General features: G+C 46.0%; 6 protein-coding genes and 1 long non-coding RNA gene across 9 annotated transcripts; 4 read left to right on the forward strand and 3 right to left on the reverse strand.

The window, feature by feature from the left end:
* Positions 1 to 121: 121 nt before the first annotated feature.
* jade3 (jade family PHD finger 3) lies at positions 122 to 6,442 on the forward strand. Its single transcript, NM_001048039.1, has 11 exons — positions 122 to 307; positions 2,108 to 2,167; positions 2,244 to 2,326; positions 2,479 to 2,636; positions 2,728 to 2,918; positions 3,028 to 3,239; positions 3,338 to 3,505; positions 3,566 to 3,682; positions 3,865 to 4,323; positions 5,429 to 5,546; positions 5,625 to 6,442. Exons 2-11 carry the CDS (start codon positions 2,119 to 2,121, stop codon positions 6,440 to 6,442), a joined length of 2,373 nt encoding a protein of 790 aa, NP_001041504.1. The 5' UTR covers positions 122 to 307; positions 2,108 to 2,118.
* Positions 6,443 to 8,203: 1,761 nt separating this feature from the next.
* plcxd1.1 (phosphatidylinositol-specific phospholipase C, X domain containing 1, tandem duplicate 1) lies at positions 8,204 to 12,138 on the forward strand. Its single transcript, XM_003973897.3, has 7 exons — positions 8,204 to 8,579; positions 8,710 to 8,839; positions 9,259 to 9,401; positions 9,477 to 9,605; positions 10,310 to 10,465; positions 10,957 to 11,137; positions 11,321 to 12,138. Exons 2-7 carry the CDS (start codon positions 8,722 to 8,724, stop codon positions 11,563 to 11,565), a joined length of 972 nt encoding a protein of 323 aa, XP_003973946.1. The 5' UTR covers positions 8,204 to 8,579; positions 8,710 to 8,721; the 3' UTR covers positions 11,566 to 12,138.
* Positions 12,139 to 13,024: 886 nt separating this feature from the next.
* LOC115247347 (uncharacterized) lies at positions 13,025 to 13,720 on the reverse strand. The gene is made up of 3 exons (XR_003886420.1): positions 13,583 to 13,720; positions 13,281 to 13,464; positions 13,025 to 13,166 (listed from the first exon to the last, which is right to left on the reverse strand). It is a non-coding gene; the product is annotated as an uncharacterized lncRNA (long non-coding RNA).
* Positions 13,114 to 15,475, forward strand: plcxd1.2 (phospholipase C, X domain containing 1, tandem duplicate 2). The gene is made up of 6 exons (XM_003973898.3): positions 13,114 to 13,367; positions 13,616 to 13,752; positions 14,020 to 14,148; positions 14,219 to 14,374; positions 14,455 to 14,638; positions 14,713 to 15,475. The coding sequence occupies exons 1-6, from the start codon at positions 13,286 to 13,288 to the stop codon at positions 14,961 to 14,963; spliced, it is 939 nt and encodes a 312-aa protein (XP_003973947.2). The 5' UTR covers positions 13,114 to 13,285; the 3' UTR covers positions 14,964 to 15,475.
* A 222-nt stretch (positions 15,476 to 15,697) lies between these two features.
* Positions 15,698 to 19,867, reverse strand: gtpbp6 (GTP binding protein 6 (putative)). Of its 3 annotated transcripts, XM_029828883.1 has the most exons (11): positions 19,742 to 19,867; positions 17,929 to 18,324; positions 17,617 to 17,754; positions 17,469 to 17,539; positions 17,261 to 17,391; positions 17,090 to 17,160; positions 16,812 to 16,970; positions 16,522 to 16,730; positions 16,286 to 16,434; positions 16,062 to 16,214; positions 15,701 to 15,989 (listed from the first exon to the last, which is right to left on the reverse strand). In XM_029828883.1, the coding sequence occupies exons 2-11, from the start codon at positions 18,263 to 18,265 to the stop codon at positions 15,863 to 15,865; spliced, it is 1,545 nt and encodes a 514-aa protein (XP_029684743.1). In that variant the 5' UTR covers positions 18,266 to 18,324; positions 19,742 to 19,867; the 3' UTR covers positions 15,701 to 15,862. The 3 variants fall into 3 exon arrangements, with proteins under 3 accessions (XP_029684744.1, XP_003973948.2, XP_029684743.1); XM_029828884.1 differs by lacking the exon at positions 19,742 to 19,867 and having other exon boundaries at positions 15,698 to 15,989; positions 17,261 to 17,388; positions 17,929 to 18,681; XM_003973899.3 differs by lacking the exon at positions 19,742 to 19,867 and having other exon boundaries at positions 15,698 to 15,989; positions 17,929 to 18,678.
* Positions 19,347 to 21,972, forward strand: LOC105417898 (ICOS ligand-like). The gene is made up of 5 exons (XM_011614507.2): positions 19,347 to 19,887; positions 19,976 to 20,299; positions 21,043 to 21,330; positions 21,407 to 21,583; positions 21,831 to 21,972. The coding sequence occupies exons 1-5, from the start codon at positions 19,743 to 19,745 to the stop codon at positions 21,917 to 21,919; spliced, it is 1,023 nt and encodes a 340-aa protein (XP_011612809.2). The 5' UTR covers positions 19,347 to 19,742; the 3' UTR covers positions 21,920 to 21,972.
* On the reverse strand, positions 21,711 to 25,076 carry nit2 (nitrilase family, member 2). The gene is made up of 10 exons (XM_003973900.3): positions 24,951 to 25,076; positions 24,715 to 24,833; positions 24,143 to 24,263; positions 23,665 to 23,753; positions 23,495 to 23,588; positions 23,345 to 23,419; positions 23,192 to 23,270; positions 22,871 to 22,969; positions 22,437 to 22,492; positions 21,711 to 22,332 (listed from the first exon to the last, which is right to left on the reverse strand). The coding sequence occupies exons 1-10, from the start codon at positions 24,976 to 24,978 to the stop codon at positions 22,229 to 22,231; spliced, it is 864 nt and encodes a 287-aa protein (XP_003973949.2). The 5' UTR covers positions 24,979 to 25,076; the 3' UTR covers positions 21,711 to 22,228.
* Positions 25,077 to 25,445: the final 369 nt, after the last annotated feature.

Genomic DNA, 25,445 nt, shown 5'->3' on the forward strand with positions numbered 1-25,445 from the left:
TATCGCACTTTATGGAAAATGTGGTGAGAGACGCCCGTGAACAAATCGAGCGCACGCAGGCTCGAGGGGAGGGGGTGGAATCCGGCGGGGTTTAGGACCCGGCGGGACGCGCGGTACAATAGAGCTGTTGTGCCGTGGTGGTGGAAGGATTGCAGCCCTGGAGGTTCCCTCTGGTGGGGTACAAAATACTACATTTATCCCCGCATTCAGAACCAGAGCCCCCGTTTTTCTTGGTGGAAGCTGGGGGAAGGTTTATCCGGACCGATAGGAGGCTGAAATAAAGCGGACAGCAGAGCAGAAGCTGAAGGTAAGCGGGGGGAATGTGAACAATATGGACAGTGTGCCAGGCTTGATCTGAATGGTTGATCCGGGCCAACGAGGCCTGCTCCTGGATTTAAAAAAAAATAGGATTCTTCCTGTTTCCTGCTGGATTTAATTTGAATAGTTCTAGTGTGGACGGATGTGGACCTGTTACCCTCTGTAAGCGCAGCTTTAATTGCTCTAGGAAGTGACATCTTTGTGTCCTGTGGCGCCCATGTTTGATTCCTCCCCAGCCCGCAGGGCGACGGGCCCGGCTGCGTGTGCCAGTTTGGCGCCAACATGGTTCTCCGGGACGCGGATTCTGCTCTCTGTCCCCTCTTTTGTCCCCTTTTGCCAGGACGTCCGGAGACACGGCGGCGTGGGGAGGTCATGTAAACAAGCCACAAACCCCGAGTAATTGGGGGGTTTTCCCGGTGAACATTAGTCCGGAGTTTGGGTGATCCCAACCAGTTTCTCTGAGGAAACAAGGCAGGAAGCTGTGGGTTTCGTTTAGTTCTGTGGAGGTTTGTGCTGGAATGGCTTTATAAAGCTTATAAAACTGTCCAGAGTCCAGTTCTGACCCCAAATCCACCAAACATCAGGTTCTCCACGGTTGACAGGAGCCTTAATGTGGGATCTATTGCATTAGTTTGGGGGTAAAACAGCAAAAAAACACTTAAATTGCTTAAGGGTAGGGCATGATTTGGCTGTTGTGCAGCTTTTAAAGCCAGAAATTGATCACATCCCTTAGAAAATATCAGCAACGTCACGTTCATGTGTGACGTCACACGGTTCATCTCAAACACAAAAATTGGATTCGGTTGACGCCATTTTTATACGTTTTAATGTCATTTCCATGGTATAAAAAACGTCTCTGGGTGATTATTTCTGTATGATCCACATGTAAGAATTCAGTTCCTCACAAATTAGCTACAAACATGTAGGCAATTAAAACGCATTGTATTGTTGAGGGGACAAGAAGGCCTGCTCTACTTGATGGGTCTCCAAATAAAGTCGAAACCATCCCATAAGTCAATATTTTACATAACCTCCCAGTCAGACTTTATACTAAAACAGGACGGCCCTCATTTTGTGCTCCTGCCAGCAGCAGATGCTGCCTTTGCAGCAGAGAATTGCTGATCTGGGTTTGTGTTCCTGTATTTTACATGGACTTAAACATATCTTTATGGTTTTCACCCGCCACCTTTTAGCCAAGATCTTTTTAAAGGTTTTTTTTTCCTGGGTCCAGGTTCTTCTTATCTCCAGGCCTGTAGAACCGGTACCCTCACATGTTTGGGCCCTGGTGGCTGGAGGAGAGTTGGCTCCGTGTCCCCTCCTGTCTTCATGGGGAATGTGAGGCATGTCCTGCCTGTTGGAATACTGTGCTAGTACATTTGGGGCTACTGTGGTTTTAGCTTGTGCAGTATTTAGAAACCTTTTTAGCGGTCTCGGCAACAACAACGTCGGCCTGTCTTGTTTCGCTTAACTTCATTTTTACTAGCAAGCGGTTGAAGATCAAGGCAGATAATTCCAAGAGCCAACAAAAGCAGCGTGCTAAATGCTGCGACACGGTTGCAAGATGAAAGTACACTCCAAAATGTTATGATTTTGTCGTTGGAAATGAAGCTGACGAACAGCTTTGAGTTGTTAATAAGCAGTAACATCACATATTTCTGATGTTGGAGGATTATGAGGGGATTTTTTATTGGTAGCTTTCTTCAAACACCAGCTTCCTAGTTGTTCATTTGCTACGTGCTTTTATGAATGCATCTTATGTCATTTGTTATGTCGCTCTTGTTGTGTGCAGGATGTTACAGGATGAAACGGCTCAGGTCCTCTAGCAGCAGTGACAGTTCTGACAATGAAAGTGAGTCTTGTTAAGAGGAACCTCACCTGTTCCGCTTTGTCGGCCTTTAGATTCACTGAAATGTGCCTTTGTTCAGGTCCGTCCACCTCCTTTTGCTCCTCTAACAAGAATGGCGGCAAACCTGGAACGCCTGCCTCCAACCCGAAAAAACCAGCTGAAGTAAGTTCTTGTTTTGGATGTTTGCTGAGCAGAAAGGGGGGGTGTAGGATGCCGAAATATGCACAATGCAAGCCTCAAATGTGCAAGAAGCTAATTTAAAAACAGCTGCCCAAGTCTTTAAATGGGCTGAAGTTCTGTCACGTCTCCTGAAGGTGTTTAGAAAAGACCTGATCAGTGCCATGAAGCTGCCGGACTCCCACCACGTCCCCCCGGAGGACTACTACCTCCTGGCTGACACTTGGCGGCAGGAGTGGGAGAAAGGAGTCCAGGTGCTTGCGAGTCCCGATACCATCCCAGAACCATCAGCCAGGTAAGGCAGCACCGGCCAGAGGTGGCGCTGTGGGCAGACCAGTGTAGCGGAGCAGCGGTGGGCAGGTTGTCATGGTGGTCTTTGCGTGCAGAGTTATTGCAGAGAGGCCAACGGAGGTGCTTTACAGCCACCAGAGGAAGTACATCCAGAGCTCCAACCAAGAATCGACAGAACCGGGTTTTGTCAACATCAGAGAGCTGGCAGAGGCCATGTGTCGCTACGATCTGGACGATGTAGACCTTTACTGGCTGAACATGCTCAACAAAGAGCTTGAAAGAATGGGTAATTCCACTAAATCATGCCGATTGTTGGACTGTGAAGTTGCTAATCCTGGAAGGGTCTTGTGTTTGGGGCGAATCAAGTGTCTGACCGGGAGTTTGTTCTCTTCAAGGGGAGGAGCCTATAGATGAGCTGACAATGGAACGCACCATAGAGGCTCTGGAGAGGCACTGCCACGACAACATAAACCACGCCATCGAGACGGTGGAGGGTCTGGGGATCGAGTACGACGAAGATGTCATCTGCGACGTGTGTCGCTCCCCTGACAGTGAAGAAGGCAACGACATGGTGTTCTGTGACAAGTGCAACATCTGTGTGCACCAGGTAACCAGGCCCCCCCCCCACTACCCAGGAGTTAGATTGGTCTGCGCTGCTCTGGATCCTCTGAAAAGATGAACCCCTTTTACTCTGCCCTCCCCCAGGCCTGTTACGGCATTGTAAAAGTCCCTTTTGGGAACTGGCTGTGCAGGACTTGCGTCCTCGGCATCACCCCCCAGTGCTTGCTGTGTCCAAAGAAGGGCGGCGCCATGAAGGCCACACGCGCAGCCACGAAATGGGCACACGTCAGCTGCGCTCTGTGGATACCAGAGGTAAGATTCAAACAGCTGGCTGTGGATCGGGTCCCCGGTGACACATTCTCGCTATTGTAGGTGAGCATCGCTTGTCCTGAGAGGATGGAACCCATCACCAAAGTCTCCCACATCCCTCCCAGCCGCTGGTCCCTCATCTGCAGCCTGTGCAAGCTGAAAACAGGCGCGTGTATCCAGGTGAGCTCCTCCGTGCCCTCTTGCACTGGTATTTGCGTTATTGTTTTTGTAAAGATCATAATTTGGCTGTCCTTTTTTATTTAAATGTTCCTTTTACATTGTGGCGGCCGGAATTTCTCAAGGCTCTTAGTTATTTTAGCGTTAAAATCAACGTGAGGAGAATAATACGTGGCTTTTCTCAGTGTTCCGTGAAGAACTGCACCACTCCTTTCCACGTCACCTGCGCCTTTGAGCACAACCTGGAGCTGAAGACCATCTTGGACGAAGGGGATGAAGTCAAGTTCAAGTCCTACTGCCTCAAGCACAGCCAGGGTAAAACCGGGGAGGCTGGCCTGAGCCCCGCTCGTTCGAAACCCCCCGCCGAGGCTGTGAAGGTGGGGCTGCGGGCGCAGAGGCTGCAGGAGCTGGAGGAGGACTTTTGCGCGCTGGTCCAGCCGGGGGAGGTGTCCCAGGAGCTCGGCCTCCCCGAGCGTCCGGCAGACTTCATCTTTCAGTACTGGAAGCTGAAGAGGAAAGCCAACTTTAACAAAGCTCTGCTGCCCCCTAAAGAGGAAGAGGAGAACGTGGTGCTCCAGCCGCAGGAGGACAGCATTCACACACGAATGCGGATGTTCATGCACCTGCGACAGGATCTAGAGAGGGTGAGCTCATTTTCACTTTTTCAAAGATTTGTTTTTGTTATCTTTTTTCTAATTACAATCTTCATAAGGTATTTTACACTCCACACGCCACATTATTAGGTACAACATGCTAGTAAAAGGTTGGACCCCCTTTTGACATGATGGCATCTATGATCTCAATCTCCCTTTCCACCACATCCCAAAGGTGATCTATTGGATTTAGATCTGGTGACTGTGGGGGCCACAGGAGTAGAGTGAAGGTCCAGAAATCAGTTTAATCTGAGCTTTGTGCAAGGGTGCATTATCCTGCTGGCTGTTGCCATCAGAAGATGGTCCACTGTGGTCATAGAGGGTTGGACGTGCCAAATTCTGACCCGACCCGCTGAGTGTTGTCGCTGAAATCGAGACTCCTCAGACCAGCGGTGTTTGACAGGAGTGGCGCCGGTCCGGTGTCTCGCTGTAATCGGCTTCAAGGTTGGATGTGTTGTCCATTCAGAGATGGTGTTCTGCCTTTCTTGGTTGTAACCAGTGGTTCTGTGAGTTGCTGCTGCCTTTGTGTCATCTGTAGCAGTCTGCACATCCTCCTCCGACCTCTGAAACAACTGCCGCTCATGATATCGTGCACGAAGCTCCCAGTAGTTGACCAGTAGTCCAACAGTTGACCAGCCTGCCTGGCACCAACAACCAGGACAAGTTTAGAGTCGCTAAATTTCCTTTCTTCCCCGTCCTGGTGACGTTTGAACTTCAGCATGTTGTCGTGACGACGTGTACATGCCTAAATGAACGGAGTGATTGGCTGCTTAGCTATTTGTGTTGACAAGCCAATGAACATTTGTACCTAATAAAGTGGCTGGCGAGTGTGTATATGTATGATATAGATGTTTGCATTATTTGAATTTCCTATGTGGAAACGTTTTGATGGTGCGAATGTTTATTCAGACCTGCTCATAATAGTCTGAGCACAGATATGCCTCAATGTCCACATATGTAGAATCGCTCTGAATATTTATGTGAATATTAATATGATGTCATGTGAAAGTGACAGGGCAGCATGAGCGGTCATTTAACGAAGGCTGATTGAATGAAACGGACTCAGCGCTGCGAATATATTTGATTTGTGGTGCAGGTGAGGAACCTGTGTTACATGGTGAGTCGCCGGGAAAAGCTGAAGCTGCTGCAGAGCAAAGCACAAGAGCAGATGTTCAACTTGCACGTGGCACTCGTCAATCAGGAACTCTCTGCTGGTGAGTCATTCATCGCTCTTGCTGTCAGAATATCTATCAGAGCTGAGACTTAAACCCCCCCCCCCCCCCCCCCCCCAGGTCTGCAGCCCTCATGCCTCATGGAGAGTATGTTGTTCCACCCTGCTCCCAGAATAACCCTGAAGCTGAAAATGCCCAAATCCTCAAGTGTTGGAAACGGAAACCCCGCTTTCAAATCTGGTAACGGGCCGCTCTGTCCGGACAATAGTGGTAATGTAGCAGATCAGCCCGGTGGAGGTCTGGGTCAGGGGAAGCCCCAGCTACATGAAAATGGCCGGGGAGAAGAGCGTCCCAACAACGGGCAGCTCTCCTCCTCCAGCAACTCTGCGTCCGCCGTGAGGTTCACAGGCAAACCCTTAGCTCTACACGCTGCTCTCCATGGCCACTCCTCCAAAGGCAGGAGGAAACCGGACCAGGAACGCCCCCGCGTGTCTAAATCCAACGGGCTTTACGAGAAGATTGTTTCTCAGAAGAACAAATCAAGCGAACCCCCCTGTGATCAGTACGCTTCCAAAAAAGGTGTGAGTAAGAGCAGCTTTCACAAGTCTGCCATGGAGCACTTTGGCAGGCCTTTCAAAGATGCCACCATTAGCTTAGTAAGGACCACAGAGGACCGGCTGGCCTCTGACAAGCTGTCTAGGGACACTGCAGCCAAGGACAGACTGTGGACCAAACCAGTGCCTGAGCACAAAGTCAAAAGCAGCCGATCGTACCAGGACAGCGACGGATATTGTCCCGATCTGGAGCTCAGTGACTCCGAGCCTGAGGCCAAAGGGCGACGAGGGCAGCAGGTCGAACGGGCTCACCTGGAGCCTCCCAGGAAAGGGATTAGTCACGGGAAAAAGACACTGGGTTCCAGACACGCCATGCAAAGGTGACATTAGCTGAGACACAGCAGCTGTTGTCTCTGAGCAACAGGACCTCTGGGAATACGTCTCCGTCAGGGAGACACAGCAGCTCACAGCGCCGTGGACATTAATAATGCATAATTAGTCTTCAAGAACATCTTCCAGAGGCTCTTTAAGCAAACCGCCCTCATTTTTAGTGTCGGTTGTTCTGAGATTACAATGATTGTGGTGAGAATGGAATTTTGTACTCAACTTTGTATTAAACAGTTTTGCTCCCAACTCACAGATGTTGTGTTTGACTTTGATGTTTAGCGACGCATGATCCAATGTTATGAACACCTTAATGAGCTGACTGGGGACCTTTCCATGCTAGATGGATGGAGACTGATTAAATATCCCATTAAATGCCTTTATTTTGGGTTATTTCAGCTTTGACAAACTTAAAAATTCAAATTTTGAATTAGCGGTGTTAGTATTGTCAAATATGTAATTAGTTTGCAATTTTAAATTCTTACGAAAGGCGAAACTGCCTATCGCTGAAATTTGTCCCATCTAAGATACCGTACGAGTTGCTGCAGTTCTGCGAGTGAACACAAGGTGGCACACTTCTGTGGACAGGAAGCAAATTCTCTTAAATAATATGGACAGATGAGAATCAGTTGCTATGGTAAAATAAAAAATCTCAAGTAAACTCAATAATATACAATTTAATTTCTACTTTAGTTTTATCTACCCTCTTGGATACTTTTCTCCATTAAAGTTTTAAAGGACCAGCTAATCAGATTTTGAAAATTAGGTTTGGGGAAAATATCCCAATTTTAGCTCTTTGACTTTTATTCTTTATCTTTTATTTCCGCATTGTTACAAATAAAAATATGTCCATCCCAGAGATGTATATCCGCTGGCTGGTGTTATTTACAATAGGCACCACTTAGAAGAGCTCAAAAGTGTTGCGAGCTGTAGTTTCCTTCACTGCTCTGGGTAGTGCAGTTTCAGCCTTTATTGACCTACTGGGGGGAGAAAAAGCTGAGGAGGACCTCACGAACCACATTATCTCAATTAAGACAATCAATTTCCTCTTTGAAAGCGTATTTAAAAGCAAAGGTCAGTGCTGTAGTGTTGTGGGCAACTGACAATGCGATCAATCAAATATATGACGTGTTGATTTGTCGATTCCCCAATGAAGTATAATCAAACAAGTCTAACGTTCAAAGGATCAATAAGGTTTTGACTGAATCCTGCTAATCTGGTGAAGCGGTGTGTTCCACTTCCTATTTATGATAAATATTCCATCGGTTTGGCTGATGGATCTGGGTTTTTTTGTTTTGTTTTGTTTTTGAAAATCAGAAATAACACGTTTATGTTTGTTTGTTTCAGGTAAATCAGCACCAATCCAAATAAACTGAAACTGACCATCTTTAAAACCTATTACTCCTTCAGAGGAGTCACAGGTCTGAGGTCCAATTCTGGTTTTATACCAAGTCCTCCCAGTGCCTGTGTGGGTTTCCTCTGGGGACACCAGTTTCCAGTCTAAAAACACACTTTATGTTCACTACCCATCCAGTTCCTCCCCCACGATTATTTTCCAACCTATGATCGCCATGAGTGTTTGTGTTGCATTCTTTTCATTCCGTGTGCAGCCGTAGATCCAGCAAAGATGGCACATGTGTAGATGGATAAAGGATGGATGACAAGAATGGTGTGTGACGTGTCTGGAGGTGTGGAGCGGCCATATTCCAGTGGGCTCTTTAAGGGGAGAGGCTCCCTGCATCTGCTGATCTGTCATCTGCAGGCTCGGTGCCGCCCTCCCTCTCTCTCTCTCTCTCTCTCACACACACACACACACACGCGAGGTGAACAAACACACACACACCGTCGCTGCACTTGAACCATCCAGCAGGTTAGGTGCAGCTATTTAGTGATGGGGAAACGCTAAGCGGGGCTGAAATGCGCCGGATCCACCTGCCTGACTGGGCTGGACCGCGCAGGTGTGGAAGAGTTGGTCTCCGCGTGTCATCATGCATGTTTAATGTTCATCATGACATTTTGGAACGCGCTGGGATGAACGGCCGCCCGTGGTGCACGCCTGCACTTTTAGTCCTCGTCTTCGTCCTTTGTGGAGGTGGGACCGGTTCGGCTGGTCGGGTGATCGCGGAGGTCTGATCGCGTAAGTGCGCCAACAGGATTTACAGTTCAGACGCATCCTGATAGCGGACGCCAAGTTGTCATCGGCAAGGAGATGTGATGACAGGATCTTTTTAGTGCGTGTGGTGTGAAATGTGCGCTCACTCCCTCAGCCGGAGCTCAGGATGTCCTCTGTGTGCGGGTGGAGCGAACCGAGCCTGGGGGAGCTGCCCATGGAGAGCTGGATGTCTCACCTGCCCTGCGCTCTGTGGGACATTCCCCTGTCCCACCTGGCCATCCCAGGTAGGCTCCTCTGGCAACCAGTAGTGTCCTATGGAAGGATGGATCTCAATCCGCTTTAATTGATCCTGTTATTCTTATATTGTTGCTTCTTACTGGGTTGGGCCACAATGGTGAAAGATTATGGGGAGCACCGCCTGGAATGTCTTTTTCTGTCCATGTGGCCAAGACTTTTGTGCAACATTCATTGATTCAAATCAAATGTTGATGAGAGGAGGCTAAAGTCTTGGGATTTGGGCTTTTATCAATTCAATTATCTACATAATTATGAAACATTGAACATTAATTATGAAACACTGAAAGATTATGAACCAACAGCAACGGTTGGAATGTGACTTTTCTCATCAGACCATGGAGCCATTATACAGGACAATCGTGTGTCTCCCTCCATTTAACAAATCCCTCTTTATTTCCACATGCAGGCAGCCACAACGCGATAACCTACTGCCTGGATATGAACGACAGATCTCCAGTCGATCTCACCCAACCAGACATGCTTCAAAAGCTGGACAAATACATGAAGCCCCTCATTCGTCCGTTTGTGTACAAGTGGGCCATAACCCAGGTGAATGACCTGTTTCAGCGACTCGTTTCCACGGTAATCCCACAACGCTGGTTTTGTTTGTGTGCATTGCCGTAGGAGTATTCCATTAAGCAGCAGCTGGACTGCGGGGTCAGGTACTGTGACCTGAGGATCGCACACAGGCCCAATGACAGCTCCACTGATCTGTACTTCTACCACGGAGTCTACACCACCGTCACCGTGGAGGTGACGTAATGTGCCAATGTGATGCAGTGACTGCACACAATCTTTTGCTTTCTTGTGGTTGTGTGGATATTCAAACACAGGCACACACACACACACACACACACACACACTCACACACACACACTACTATGACTGTCCTGCAGCGGCGTTTCCTCTTATTTGGATGTCGCCTGTAGGTGCATTTCTCCATATTTTCCTTGCTGTGTTCATGACACCTTTATGTGTCGGCAAGGTTTTCTTCCCGGTTGTGCTGGCGTGGACCATGCAGGTCTGCGTCTCCAAATACAGCGCACCCTGCTGTATTCGCCATGGCAACCGATTTTGCGTGAGCATCAGCACTTTTCCGGAGCACTGTTAAGGTGCTGCAATGTCCATATTTATTTGTTTATTTACTCTTTTCATTTAACAATGAGAGTCAACTGAACCTGCAACAGTAGATATTAACGGCGTTAAATAATCAAGGATAAAACACCTTTATAAAAGTAGTTGTTTGTCTTGTGAATAGCAACATTCCTCAGAATAGAGCAGAAAACTCTGTAGGCTCGTCTTCGCTGGCGTCTGCTCCAGCAGAGGCAGCAGATGGTGGGAACTCAAATGACCTGAAGGTTATTTTCCATCATCACACCCACATAAAGGCTTTTATTTCTCCTTAATGTTGTGACACAAAAGACCCCGGCGGACTAAAAGCTTGTGTTCTCCTGCAGTGCGTTCTCGTGGAGATACGAGAGTGGCTGGATGCTCATCCCAAGGAGGTGGTCATCCTCTCCTTCAGTCATTTCCTCGGCCTGAGCCAGGAGCTCCACGCACTGCTGATCACAACCATACGCAAGATATTCTGCTCCAGACTCTGTCCCAAAACGGTAGCGGTTCTGTTATGGAACATTGAATTTTACTTATTTTCTTTAAAACTTTAGGGGGTGTCGGGTCAGCCCTCTGACCCCGTCAGCCATTTTGAGAATTTTTAATCATGTTCAGTTATTGTACATCTACAATTGTAGTTCACCATATTTCATTTTTTAATTGTGTTTGTCGAATCTGTCTATTTAGCTCATTGTTGTGACTACGTAAGTGATTTGTTTCCTCCATCTTCATTACCTGAATAGCTTTGGATTGTAATAATGTGCATCTTAGGTGTTTTTTCACATCATTAATTATTGAAACGGGTTTTTTGTTTGAACTTGTGCGTGAGACATACACCTGCTTTGTGTCATAAATGTAGAGGAAACCGATGTTGAAGTGATGTCACGTGAAGTGAGAACGTCACAAGAAGGGGATGAAGATTTAAATTTTACAGTGACAATAATCTGCGTCTTATCCTCTGATGACATTAGGACTGTTGTGCTGATTTCAGGAAGTGTTAACTCTTCGAAACCTGTGGTCCCGCGGCTGCTCGGTGATAGCCTCCTATGAACACAGCATTGCGAGTTGCCACGGCGATCTGTGGCCGCACATTCCGTACTGGTGGGCCAACAAATGCAAGGCTGAGACTCTGATCGAGGCCTTCGAACACAGAAAAAAGCACGACAGGCCGGGTATCTATCCATCCATCCATCCATCCACCCATCCATCCATCCATTCACCCACCCACCCATCCATCCATCCATCCATCCATCCATCATCCATCCACCCACCCATCCATCCATCCATCCAACTCTGGCAAAACGTTAAACTGAGTGTCTTTTACACGTCCAAAACCTGCTTGTTTTGTGTTTCAGGTGGTTTGTTTGTGACTGGAATTAACCTCACGGTCGACTTGAAGTACATCTGCACACACCCGTCCGAGTCCCTGAAGGACCTGGTGATGTCCACGTACTCCATGCTGCTGGGCTGGGTCAAGGAGCAGACCCCCGGATCTCGAGTGGGCTCCGTCAACATCATCGCCGGAGACTTTGTGACAGAGAGACAGTTTGCACCCACCGTGGTTACGCTGAATGAGAAACTACTCAAGAGCTCCTCTTAACCTTTCGCAAATTTGCATTGTTTGACAAGAAATGCCTAAAATATACACACTTGGTAAGTTGGTGACACACATATGTATATTTACTTGAATGAATGCACCTTTTTAAGGCAGTGAAACTATAAAGCTGTTTTTAGCATTTTGATATGCATTTTATTTACATTCAGTTCACTATTTATTCATTATATTGTGTTTGTTTTCATGAGTCAGCAAAACCACTAGTTTTAAACCAAAGCAATACCGATTGATCTAATTCATGACCGTGTTTGAAGCACAATGTATTCGATGGGCACATTTGGATGAGACACGTATCTGTAGTGTAGAGATGACTAAACACTTATGCAAAATGCATGTAAAAGTATTTGCATGAATCCAACTTGCACCATTGTGCCTGTTGAAATGAGCTTTTACAATAAACCTGATCATTTTCAACATGGCAGTTGTGCCTTTTTGTCACATAAAAACTGGTATTAATATTTCCTCCAGGGTACCTGCACTGAAAAAGCACAATCTCTGCTCACACTCTACTGTTTTCAGGCCATAACAGGCCATGAGTGGGAAAACCCCTTTTGTATTCCCCTGCAGTCTTCTTTTCAAAGCCTTTGCATGCATTCACAATAGCCTGTTTTGCATCATTTGTCAGCCTGGATCGGCTTGGTGTGAACATTTCACCCTTACTCGTTTACGTGATGGAAAAACAAATCGCTTACACAAAGCTCTTAAATGTCTGTGTAAATTCTCAGTCATCCAGGTCATTGTATCCAAGGTAGTTTTCTCTGTCAACTGGACTGTGTTTCTTCTCTTGAAGACGTTTCGCCTTCTATCCAGAAGGCTTCTTCAGTTCTGAAATCGCTGGGGAGAGAGCTTGAAAATATATAGCCCCTGTGGACCATTAGCATGCTAATGATCTGGGTGGTCACCTGAGAGTCGTTAGCAGGGTCGTTGGTCGGGTCGTTCACCTAGTTTCTGTTGAGGTGTCTCCCCTTTGTCTGCTGGGTCACATGGTGATGAGTCACTGGGTCTCCTGGAATGGTGTGAATGTTTGTTTTGCTGTTGGAAGGAGTGGAGGACTGCATTGTATGTGGGTGACAGGAAGTGCCTCAGGCCACCACCTCTCTTAAATGCTCTTAAATGTGTCGAAAACGTCAGGTGATGCACAAGTTATAGGCTATTAGGGTGGCATGAAAATCTGTCATAAGCATCAATGGCTGAGGTTTTATTGACACTTAGTGTGCTCAGAGAAACTTTTAAAATTAAGACATTAGAAATTACAAACATACAATGTTATATGATAAAATAAAACCTGACACTGTTTATGCCATCACGATGAATGAAGTCGGGTTCTTCACAAGCCTGTTGAACCATTGGGGCGTGGTGACGTCATATACAAACCGGAAATACACTCGTTACGATTTATGTTTTTTTTTTTTTTTTTTTTTAGATTTTTCTAGTTACAAACACCGTGATGAATTATATGTTTCACTATTTTTTAGATTTCACATTAATACAAAATGTACATTGAATTTTTTTAATAGTTTCCATCCATCGAAGGCTAAAGTCAACGGCGAAAGAATGAGGAAATGTAGTTATCTCCCTCCTCCTTTCTTCGAGTCCATAGATATGATAAAAAAAGAAGATCGATTAGTCGACACGCCTTTTTTTTCAAATGTAGGTCAGATGTGTTTTTAGTTTAAAAATTAATCACAAGTGTGACTGACTCGACATGGAGGTGAACGGCGAAGACTGGATGGCAGCTTTACCCGAAGAGCTGTGGGACGTCCCGCTCACACATCTGGCTATACCCGGTATATTTGAATCCTTTTTAAAGCTTTTCTCCACACACACAGCTTCGGAAGCGTTGGAAAACAGAAAACAACGCATCGTCCGTTCTATAGGACAAATCTGTGGACCGATTGCTGTTTAGTTGTTTGTATTGTTATGTAAATATCAGGTGTTTCCGGTAAAGGCACATTCGCGTTGTTTTAGTTGTGAGAAAAACAGAGAAAAGTTTGTGTGATACCTTTTATTGTGTTTCTTCACACAATGTATCCAGGGAGCCATGATGCCATGAGTTACTGCCTGGACATTAACTCTCCTCTGGTGGAGTCAGAATCGGACTCTTTTCGGCTGCTGGACAGACTCTGCTGCTGCTTTACCAGACCCACCATTTTTAAATGGGCCACCACACAGGTAATATGATAGAGACACATATTGGGGGTGGGGAGGTCAGCCACAATATTATTCTGGATCTTCTTTGTTATTAACAATGGTAACCAGATTTAAGTATGACAAGCACTATTCAAGGAGAAAATTATGAGCCCAAAACTGTAGAAAACCAGGATGTTTGTTGTACGCAGCTATTGGGTCCGTTGTCGTAGACATTTAACTTGTGCATGTTTGTAAAAATCCCTGATGGATCCTGACAGCATACACTTTACAAATCACTATTCCTTGCAGGACAAAAGCATAGAGGAGCAGCTGTCCGTGGGGATTCGCTTCTTTGATCTCCGCGTCGCACACAAACCCAAGGACTCATCCAGTGACCTTTACTTCACACACGTCATATACACACATTTAACCGTTGTGGTGAGGATAAGCATCTCATTTTAAAGTTTGTTGGCACTTTTTTTATTTTAAAAAAGGAAGTTCTTTGCAGGAAGTACTGCTGTGTGTTGCCACCTGGCTGAGGTCTCATCCAAAGGAGATTGTTATCCTTGCTTGTAGCCATTTTGAGGGAATGAATGAGAGGCTCCACCAGTCCTTTATTTTCTCCCTGAAGAGGATGTTTGGCTCAAAGCTCTGTCCTAAAACGGTTGGTTACCTCATCAGGCAGCAGGTTGAACAGTCTGAAATGGCTACGATGACATAAACGAGCCATTATGGCCTCTGCAGGAGTCCAACCTGACGCTGCGGCACCTGTGGGCCTCTGGCTACCAGGTCATTTTGTCATACGAGTCCCAGGAGGCATTAGAATATAAGGAGCTCTGGCCTGAAATCCCATATTGGTGGGCCAACAAGCGCACGGCTGATGGAGTGATGAGTTACATGGACTGCAAGAAACACTCTGGACGACCAGGTTTACAGTCATATTTCAGGATTTTGATGCATTTTCAGGAGTCTACTAATATTTAAAACATTTATTTTCCTCAGAGGGCTTTTTCGTTTGCGGACTGAACCTGACGGCTGATAGGTGCTTCATCACCAAGAATTCGAAGCAGTCCCTGCGGACGCTGACCTTTACTAACTGGAAGTGTTTGAGCGAGTGGCTGGAGGAGCAGAATCCTGGAGGAGGCCATGAGAGCCTGAACATCATCGCAGGAGACTTTGTGGGCCCTCTTCCTCTTTGTTCTCTGGTTATTGCACTCAACCTAAAACTTCTACGAAAGAATATCGTTAATTAAAACGAATAGGTGCATTTTTAATTGCTTGAGGTCTCAGAAGAGGTGACCCAATCCATCTCATGCTTTTATATACCCAAGTTCTATGTGTAACTTTCACACTAAAACCCATGCGAGCGCTGAGCTGCATTTATCAGAACTGTGAAAGTCTACTTTCCACAGCACAATTGTGAACATTTTCAATGCTATTATATAGTTTGCATTCACTACTAACTCGCCTTGAAAAATTCAGACTAACCCAAAAGATTTTCAAGCAAAGATTTAAGTCTGCTACTCAGGGGCTATTCACAGGGGCATTGCTCAAGGCTCAGGACTAGGGTGTCCTGCATATCTTACTCTACCTCTTATTCACAACAGGCCAGGAGTGATGATTTTAAAAATGGATGATGTTCTGAACTTTGTCAGAATCTATTCCTCAGTCTGTTTGTACCTGGATTTCTCTCTGGGAATTTTATATAAAACCGTTCTGTATATTTTCTTGAGAATGAAAGAAATAAAGTGTAATGAACCCGTTATAGCTGTTATATTAGATATCTATTGCTGTTCTGCAATGTTGATCAAATCAGCCACTTCCCCAAGAGAGTTAACATTTGCTAACATTAGCATTCCAAGCATATGTTTTATTTCAAGAGGCTCTGGAGGAACATTCCACTTAGATCTGTGAGGCAGACAAGTATCATTTATTTTCCCTGAAAAAGTTAAATCAGTCCTTTGGCGAAAAAAAAAGGAACCGGAGAAACAGCCAAGTCACTTTAATCTGTAACTCAGGGGTTCGAATATATATATATATATATTTTTGCAAATTTTGCATATTGGATGAACACATCACTCTTCTATAAATTACTAGTTGCATTTTTATTGAAGCTTCCTTTACATTTGGTGTGGATGTGGATACAGTGGCACTACTTTACTGAAAACAGCTTCTTGTAGCGTCCGTAAGCAGCAGTGCTGATGACGACCTTGACGATAGCAGAGCCGTCATTTGCATCCACCTCCACGTCCTGAACAGTAGCCTCCTTGTACAGCCAACTAAAGATAAAGATGCACATTTACTGCAAACACTTTCGTGTTGGTCATGTTACTGGGAAATCATGCGCCCACCTCAACTGGGGACTGCTGAGATCAACTCTGAGGTCTAAAATGTGTTTCCCTGTCGAGGCGATGATCTCTGCTTCCACCGCCATCTTCAGCTCATCCAGGCCGCGTCCATCCAAGGCAGATATGGGCAGCACGTGAGGGTCCATAAACTGATAACTGAGGGGGCAGAAAATGATTTGAACTTTATTTTCTTACGTCAAAACCACGCTGGTGATTTCAGGCCTTACTTGTCAATGAGATCGATTTTATTGTGGACTTCTATCATGGAGCCCAACAGCCTCTCGGGGATTTGTAGATTCTTGAGAACATTCAGTACGTTGACCTTCTGATTCACCGTCTCTGGATGACTGATGTCTCTGACGTGAACCAGCAAATCCTGTAAGTCCGCAGAAACAAGCGAACGTCAGCAAACGTGCTGCACAAAACTGTTTCCCAAAAAGATTTGGGAAACTTTGTTACGCACCGAATGTTTGATGTCTTCCAGAGTGGCAGAGAAGGAATCAATGAGCTGGTGAGGCAACTGGGACAAGAAACCTATGGTGTCCACATACAGAACCGTCATGTGATTAGGCAACTGGCCTGCATGGACCGTGACATCCAGGGTGGCGAAAAGTTGGTTTTTGGGTTGAAGACCACTGTCACCAGTCAGTGATTTAATCAGAGTTGTTTTTCCTGCGCAGAAAAAAAACAATTAAACCAGTTGTTTCCTGAGAAGTAGCCAAGAAATTAGCACCCGGCTCCCCCGTCCCTCACCACAGTTGGTATACCCCAACACAGAGACGACAGGAAACTCCTTATGTTTGCGCTGAGATCGAAGAAGGTGCCGCTTTCTGCGCAGTTTTTCAAGTGCTGATCGAATCTTGAGCTCACGTTCCCTCAGCAATCTCTGTTGGACCTCCAGCAGGGTCTCCCCTGGGAGGAACCAGTCATGTAACTAAGTACATTTACTCAAGCACTGTAACTTACGATGAGGTATTTTGATTTTCTATGACAGGAACGTCTGGAAAAACAAAACAGCATCTGGACGTTACCTGAACCTCCGATATATTTTGATCGTCCACCTTGCTGATCCAAGTTGGCAACGTCATTTCTCAGGCGCGATCTTCCGTTGTTAAATAAATGCACAAACAGGAAACCGGTTAGTAAAAGTAATTTGAACTCAAATGGAGTAAAATTATCAGTAATCTTAATGGGTAATTTACCTTAACAAGGGGATCTCTGCAAGAGAAATCTGTAGTTTGGCCTCTTTAGTTTGTGCATTGCAGCGGAAAATGTGGAGGACCACCGAGTATCTGTCAAAAACATTGACCCCCCAGGCTTCCTTCAGCTCCTTCTGTACAGGTAAAAGAGTCAGTTGGTGGAGAAATGCTTTCTGTATGCAGCCAGAGGGAACATGACACAGAAACCCACCACGGACAAAGGAGACAGGCGCTCGACGTTGACAAACACAGCTGTGATTCCTGCCGTTTGCCGAATTTTCTCTGATGGAGGAGACAGCAAAAACACGCTCAAGCGCTCCAGTTTCTCACCGAAACCCAGTGAATTATACCAACGATACCTGTAAGAGACTGAAAGTTGCCTTTGCCAAATATCCTCTTCTTCTCCGGCGTCTTGGTGGAAAGGATAATGCTGTCCACCACTGTCCAGTTGTCCAAAGTGTTCACAAGTCCCACAGCCTCAGCCAACATCAGCTCAGCTGCAGGCAAAAGTCCATCACGTCACTGACCAAACCCGAAATTTGACCTCTCACCATAATGCTCCTCCTTGTTGATCCTTAATGTTTCCATACGTTACTATACTTCCATCCACTAGGTGGTGGGGTTAGGTATTTGCAACCTGTGGACAGAGCTGGACTGAACGGGCTCCTCACCTGTGGTCAGGTGCTGCTTCCTGCTTCCCCACTTGACGTCAGGGTGGACGATGAACAGCCTGTGTTGACCCTGTCCAACTTCTGCAATGTCTTGCTGCTGAAACAGCTCCTCCACCTCGCTGTCATCAATAAAATCTTCCTCCTCCTCCTCCTCCTCGGTAGATGCTGTGTATCGGCCTTTGCTGACCTCATCAGTGTTTCTCCCTCTCGCTGCAGACAGGACAAACGGCCTGACCGGCAGAAAACGCGCTGTTGTGGGGCGATGGAGGGGGCAGATAGCGGTGCAGGACCGTTGCAGGACCGGTAACCACCTCTGAATTGTCCTCAGTGCTGCCATGTTTTTGCAAGTTTAACCAGCTCTGGTTTGACCATCACTGAATGTGAGACCCTGTCATTCTATGGGAGAAGCATTCCTGTCAAAAAGTACTATAAACAACTGGAAAGCGCACAGTGATGTTGTGTTATAACAATAATTTATGTAACTTAGCTGCACTTGTCATCTCCTTGTAGCTGAAATACGCGCCAATGACTTTTAAAGGTGAAATGAAACAATTTATTTTTCCTGTCGTCTTAACGCTGTTTTGTTTTTAGGCATGAAATAACTTCCGCATTTTCCCACATTTTTGTCTTTCAGGCCCGTACACCGCTCATGTTTAGCCTCAGGTTGTATTAACAACTAACCATTTTAAAAATTTCAATCCATAAAGATGGAACATTGTAGTCTGTACTTTTTCTTATCTTAAACTGGGGTAAGTTTTTTAAAAAAAAATTAACATTATTTTTTAGAAAGAGACTACCTGCGAGTCAATATGAAGGATACACACCATGTCAAAGTGCTCGTCATATTACGTCATTTCCGGTTAATATTTAACTCATTAATATAACAATTTAAAGAAAATTGTATAAATGAGACAACCCAAAGAGTAGTTGGTTCGCAAACAAGCAAATATTAAAACGAATAAAAGATTTAAACATACATTACACATTTTCGTTTTCTCCTCGTGGATCCTTACGGTACTGCTGGAGCGTAATAGTTTTAATTTCACATTCCTTTCTTTGATTTTAATGATACAAACTCGATTTATTCTCGCTCAGGCCTCGCTATTCAACTATGTCAAGGCACTCTAGATTTATATTAATTTGGTAATTTCTTTTTTACAGGTAATTGCTGTACCATACGTAACTGAAATTATTACAATCGATTCACAAATTATCTTAAGTAAATTGAGACTGAGAAAGTGTGCTTTCCACATTTCAGTTTTTATTTAAGCGATATGATTTATTTAAAAAAATATATATATACATACTAGATTTTTTTAAATGCAGAAATCAGATCAAACTAACGCATATTGTAACGTTCACTATTGCTCTGCATAATTGTGACAAAAACTGAACTCACAGTTTGAGTGCTGTGTTTTACTGGTCGGAAATATTGCAGCAAACATATAGAATCTATGTGTTTCTTTAGGGGAAACACGGTGGTTTACTCCCACCCCGACAGCTTGTGGGTGTGTGCCTCACAAGAAGTCAAACAGGTTGGACCAATCTCCATTATATGACCTCCCATTCCAACCAAATGAATCTTCTTTGAAAGCGACAGAATTCCCATTTCGGACTTAATTGAACTCGACAGTTCGTATTTTCGTATTTTATTTAGTGTCGATTGCTGAATGAATAAACGAGCAGGTATGGCCCAACAGGCCAGAACATGCCTTTCGAAGATTTCCTCATGTGTCTGACTTGGAGTCGGAAAAGTTAGACACAGGAAACGAGGACCAGAAGAGAGTGGGACAAATAGATGGTCGATTCTCACCATGGACTTTCCGTTTTCCATCTTGAAAAGGGAAACTTTCTTCAAACTTCTTTGCGTTTTGTTTGCGCAGCGGTGGCCTCAGCAGGCGGTGGCGCTGTGGCGCACAGGGCTGCTGCTCAGTTTCCTCCACATCTGCACTTGTCTGGGTAAGATTCCTCTTTGCCTCATCATTTTAGGCACAGCTACACCCGTCTTTCCTTTAAACACAAGACAAGACTCTTGTTTTCTCCACAGAAGAAGAATGTGTCCTTGGTGTAGTGGGACGCCCTGTCTCACTGCCCTGCTTTTACCCTCAACTCCTGACCTTCAAGAATTTCTCCATCGAGTGGAGAAAAGACGACAAAGTGGTGCTCAGATCGGTGTTCGAAAACGGCCGCAACATCGAAGAGCTGAGTGCTGACGGCGGCACGCTGTCCTCAAACGCTACGGAGGCTGGAGACTTCTCTCTGGAGCTGCCAGCAGTCGACCCGGCAGAGGATAAAAGGAATTATGGGCTGTTCCTCATCTCGGAAGCGAATCAAAGTGATGCGCTGTGCACGGTGTGTCTCAGGATAGCAGGTCAGTGTACGCAGATGCAACAGAAACCAACTTCCTTTCAAAACATGTGGTCCACAGCACCAGTAAACTATTGTTTTGCAAATTTACATGTCACATGTACGTAAGTATTCACAACCTCTGCCATGAAGCTCAGAACTGAGCCCAGGTGCTTCCTGTTTGGTACAGATTGAATGGTACAGATTTACCCCATAATGGCGTCCATCACCTGTAGGTGGAAGAAGTTCAGAACCACTAGGTTGTTCCTAAAGTTGCAGGAGGACCTTCATCAGGGAAGTGACCAAGAACCCAGAGAACGACCATCTCTGCAGCAATGGAGTGGCCAGAGAGAAGCCCCTCCTTAGTAAACAGCACACGGCAGCGCACAGGAGTTTGCCAAAAGGCCCCTCATGGACTCTCAGACCACGAGAAACTCATCATCCGGTCTGATGAGACCAAAAATTGAACTCATCGGTGTTAATGCCAGGCGTCGCCACGCAGATACGTCCCTGCAGTGATGGCTGCAGGGAGGCTGGTCAGGATAGAGGGGAAGATCAACGCACCAACGTACGTGTGCTTTGTCAGGGGTTTGTTCACGTCGTTATGGGGTGTCGCGTGTGGGAATTTTGAGGGGAAAAAAGAAAAGAATTCAATCCATTGTGGAATAAGACTGTTAGAAAACGCCAAGTGCTGCAGTAAAGGAGTCAGAACGTGACCCTGGGGATTGGATTCATCCGTTAAAGGAATTGACTTGTGGCTGTTTGCAGCCAGCTTCAGCAGGCCGTTGGTGAGGAGGGAGGAGGCAGCCGATCGGGGCAACGACACCAGCTTCTACTGTCACTCCGCGGGCGGCTTTCCTGAACCTCGGGTCCACTGGCTCATCAACCACACCGCCGAGCCCCCCGAAGGCTCGGTGAGAACGGTGGCGGCGCTGCTCCCAGACTCCTACCTGTACAACATCACCAGCTACCTGAAGGTCAACATTTCCAAAGCGTTAAGCGTATCGTGCGGCGTAGAGAACGCACTCCTCAACGAAACCTTCACCTCCACCAGCTGTGAGTGACGGATCCTTTAGTCAGCAGGTGTCAATCGCACTAATGTGTCACCAGCAGCTCGCTGATTCCTGTTTAGATGGAACGCCGCCCAGTAAGGTGGCAGGTCGAGCAGCGGAGGCCATGTGGATCTTCAGCACGGGTCTCTGCGCCGTGGTCGGGGTCATGGTGGCTGTTGGAGTGGGTTATCAGATTCACCTGGACCGGGTCAGTAAGAGGAAGAAGCTCGAGTTCCAATACCAGCAAAATAAAAGAGGTAGGCCGCTGAATAAACCTCCGCCAATCGTCTGTTGTAGTGGACTTAGGGTGACCTTTGACCCCCGGGGTGCCCAGTCTGGTCAAGTACATTTCTGTTGCCTGATTTTAACAAATGATCACAACTATTTGCTCCAACATGGTTGTTTTATTTGGCAATTCAATGGAAAGTAAGCTTCTTCAGCAGAAAAGTAGATATTTCTGTGAAAAAGGTTTTATTACTGGAAAACTTTGTTTGCTGTCATCAGGTTACAAAAGAAGCCGATTAACGGATGATGCCGAGAGCATAGTGGAGACCGAGGTCACGATGGTGGAGTCGAAGGAGAGCAACGTGTAAACGTTCCCACGCCATGAACCGACACCACGGGGCACAAACAGGCCGGTTTTTATGTAACCAGACGCTCACGTAAAAAAAGCCTCCGACCTTCTTCTGCATGTTGACGACTTTTTGCTTCTAATGAAGAGCTGAATGTTTTCTACCTTTTAAAACCTCCACACGCATCAGCCTGTACAGTTATTGAGCAGTTTGCGACTAAATCACCGATTTATTTTTGACCCAAGGTTTATAAACCCGACCCCCTTTGTAGCACACAACGCTCCCGCGGTTTGTGCTGCCTCGCAGCTGTGGTGCTCCACGTCGCTGCGGTCAGCCGGACGATCCTCCCTGCGCTGACATCACCGTGTAGAGGTCGTGCCGGCGCTGCGTTGTAATCGGGATCTGCTTCCGAATTTCGGCTAAATACTGCAGATCTGCAACGGGTTGGGAGACGGTTAGCCTGCTTCATCTCCCACAGTCGCGTAGAAAGCTTTATCAGTTGCCCTGAGTAGAGGGCAAAGGGGCTCTTCTCACTCACCAATGTCAGCATAGATGATGGCCTCCTCTGGCCCAGCCTTCGACACGACCTCACCCCTGGAACAAAGATCTCAGCAGTCACAAAGTCACTCCAGACCAACTGGAAATGTAAAGGTTCAAACCAGACAACTGTTGCTAAGGCAAACCTACCAAGTGTGACACTGTACGGTTTTAGTTACTTTCCATCTACTTTCTGAGCAACTAGAACTTCACTTCATTATTTTTATCGCCTAGACACGTTTACAAATGACCAAAGGTTCATTTATCCAACTATAAGATGCTTTCCTAAGTAATAGTGACATTAGTCCTGTGTTTATCAGCTATGTAAGGATATTTAATACGAATGTACTGTGTTGATAACGTCACTTAGTAATCTGCATTCATGTTGATGAGAGGGGAAGTCTATTTTTCTTTTTTTTGGAGGGTGAGACTCACCATGGGTTAACAACCGTGCTGTGGCCCCAGCTGATGTAGGAAGCACTTTCATCTCTGGCAGGAGACGCCGTGGCCACGTATACTTGGTTATCGACGGCCCTGCCGAGGGTAGAACATACAATTATGTACAGGTGTAGTTTTAAAACGTATTAAAGACACGTGGACCGTGCTCCTCTGCACATCACTGTAAATACGCGATGTTCTTCCGCTGTCCGAAGCATCGGTACCATGCTGTAATGTATATGTGTGTATATGTAGGTATTTGGTTTGGTTAATAAATGTGTTTAAGCTTTAGTTTGTTCCTGGGTGCGTTTGTTCGACCTCGCCCTCTGCAGTAGCTCCCAGTGAGCCGGGCCGGTCGTCATGTTGAAGGCTCCGGGGTAGACCAGCAGCTGAGCACCTGGAGGCAGAAGCACGGCCTCGTCAGCTGGACCGCGCGCCGAAACCACAACGGACAACTGGTCAGAAACGCACCTGTCCTGCTGTAGAGCTGTGCCAGTTCTGCAAATCTGATGTCGTAGCAAATCCCCACACCCACTTTACAGAAGGCTGCGGGAGGAGGGACAAACAAGGACAGTCAGGACGGCGTCGCCCGGCATTAGAGGCTCAGGAGACGCCGCTTACGGGTTTCGAACACCGACAAACTGTCGCCCGGGCTCAGAGTCTCGGACTCCTGGAAGCGGATTTTCCCCGGAACGTCGATGTCGAAGAGGTGAATCTGGGAAAAGGAAGGGGTGTCATCCATCCACTTTAAACACGAGTTCCTTCAGCGTTCCATGCCGACGTGCGGTTACCTTCCTGTGCTTAAGGATCATCTCTCCGTCAGGCCCAAACACTGCACAGGTGTTGTACAGCTTCCCGTCCTCCTCTTCAGGGATCGATCCTGAATGGCACAATGACACGTGGTCCTCAGGCTGCTTTGCATCACTTCCTGTGTTTTGGACCCGAGTTTGCTCGCACACGTACGGGATTCAGCACTTTAAGGATGAAACGACCCTCCAGGTTCTAATTCTCAGAATAACATCTAATTAAAGCAGATGTTTATATTCTGAAGACATAATCCATCTAATGCTGCTCCGGCTGTTATGCGTCTGGATCAAAGAGGGCTTTTCCTGAAATAAGAGCCTGCATTTTTATGTTTGCCGTTACTCTTTTCAGTAACAGATAATGTGTAGACGGTTCAGGCCAGTTTTGTTTTCTTATTTCAACACACCGCAGTAAAATACAAAGGTGCTGCTCTGTGTCTTTCTACAACCACACAGGTCGTCTTACCTCCGACGAGATAAATCTCGTTCTCCTTTGCAACCTCTGACAGCACCCGAGTCGACTCTCCGGGCATCTTCTCGGCATATGTAGAGAAGAAGCTGGTTCCGTAAGGAGAATTGAAACATTCCTGGAACAGTGACAATATAATATAATATTTAGCCAAATGGCAGAATGTGACTCTTCCCACATCCTGGACAGTTTTCTAGCCTGAGCTTGGACCTCATGAGACCAAGTCCCCAGTTTTAAGATGTGTTCAACTGTGACCATGGCTGAAGGTTATGTTTTCTTTCTTTTAGTGGCCTAGCACAACTCCCAACTCAACTGGGATATACATTTAAACTAAGTGGCTGCTTTTATTTTCTATGTCTGTTAGTTGCAAAGATTAATGTTTATATGTTTTCAGAGGACTTCAGTCCAGCTGAGAGCCGAAACACATTACATTTGGTTTAAATTTTAACTTAAATATCACTTAGACATTGCCAGTTTTCAAAGTTTGGACCACAGCCATGAAGGTTGGACTTTGACCGCGAGCTGAAGACTGGGAGTTTTAATTGGGACCCACTCAAAGCGACACTCACCGGGAGCAGAACCATCTTGCTGCCTTGCCCCGCAGCTTCCTTCACCAGAGTCCGGGCTCTGCTCAGGTTGTCCGCTTTGACGCTTGACACCTGCAGCTGGACCACAGCGAGCCGGAATTCTGCAACCAAGTTCTTGTTTTAGAACTTGCACAACATGCATATGACACAAAGGCGTATCCAATGTTTAATATCTGCGTCGTCATTTGGCTGAGCCTAAAATACAAGGTAGAACTTACTTGACATGACTTTGGCTAAAGAAGACATATATATATTTGACTTGAGGTTAAAACGGAGTCCACGGAGAAGAAACGGCGCAGAAAAGTCACGTGATTCCGATATGCTGTGAAGATTTCAAATTAAAACGCTAAAAATTCTTTGACCAAAAATATCAGATTACAGGTAGTGGGTGAAAAAATATCCTTGTTTCAACATATCAAATTGAACTCAGGCAGGTGTTTTTATTTAAATTTAATGTCAATCAATCATACATGTTGAAATTCTGAAAAATTGCGGCCTTTATTTTGAAATAGGACGTGACGCTTTAAAATGGGCGTCTTCCTGCCGACCGTGCGTTTTCCCTCAGAAGGGCAGTAAAATGTTATTTTGAATTACTAGAGGAAAAGAAAGAGGGGAAGATTTTGTATAATACACGTAATAGCCCAATGCTGGTTTTCATATAATGTTCTATTAATAAGCAAATGTTTGCTTCGCTGTCAGTTCATATTTAGGAA

The sequence above is a fragment of the Takifugu rubripes genome, chromosome 20, assembly GCF_901000725.2.
Source record: "Takifugu rubripes chromosome 20, fTakRub1.2, whole genome shotgun sequence".
Taxonomy (NCBI): Eukaryota; Metazoa; Chordata; class Actinopteri; order Tetraodontiformes; family Tetraodontidae; genus Takifugu; species Takifugu rubripes.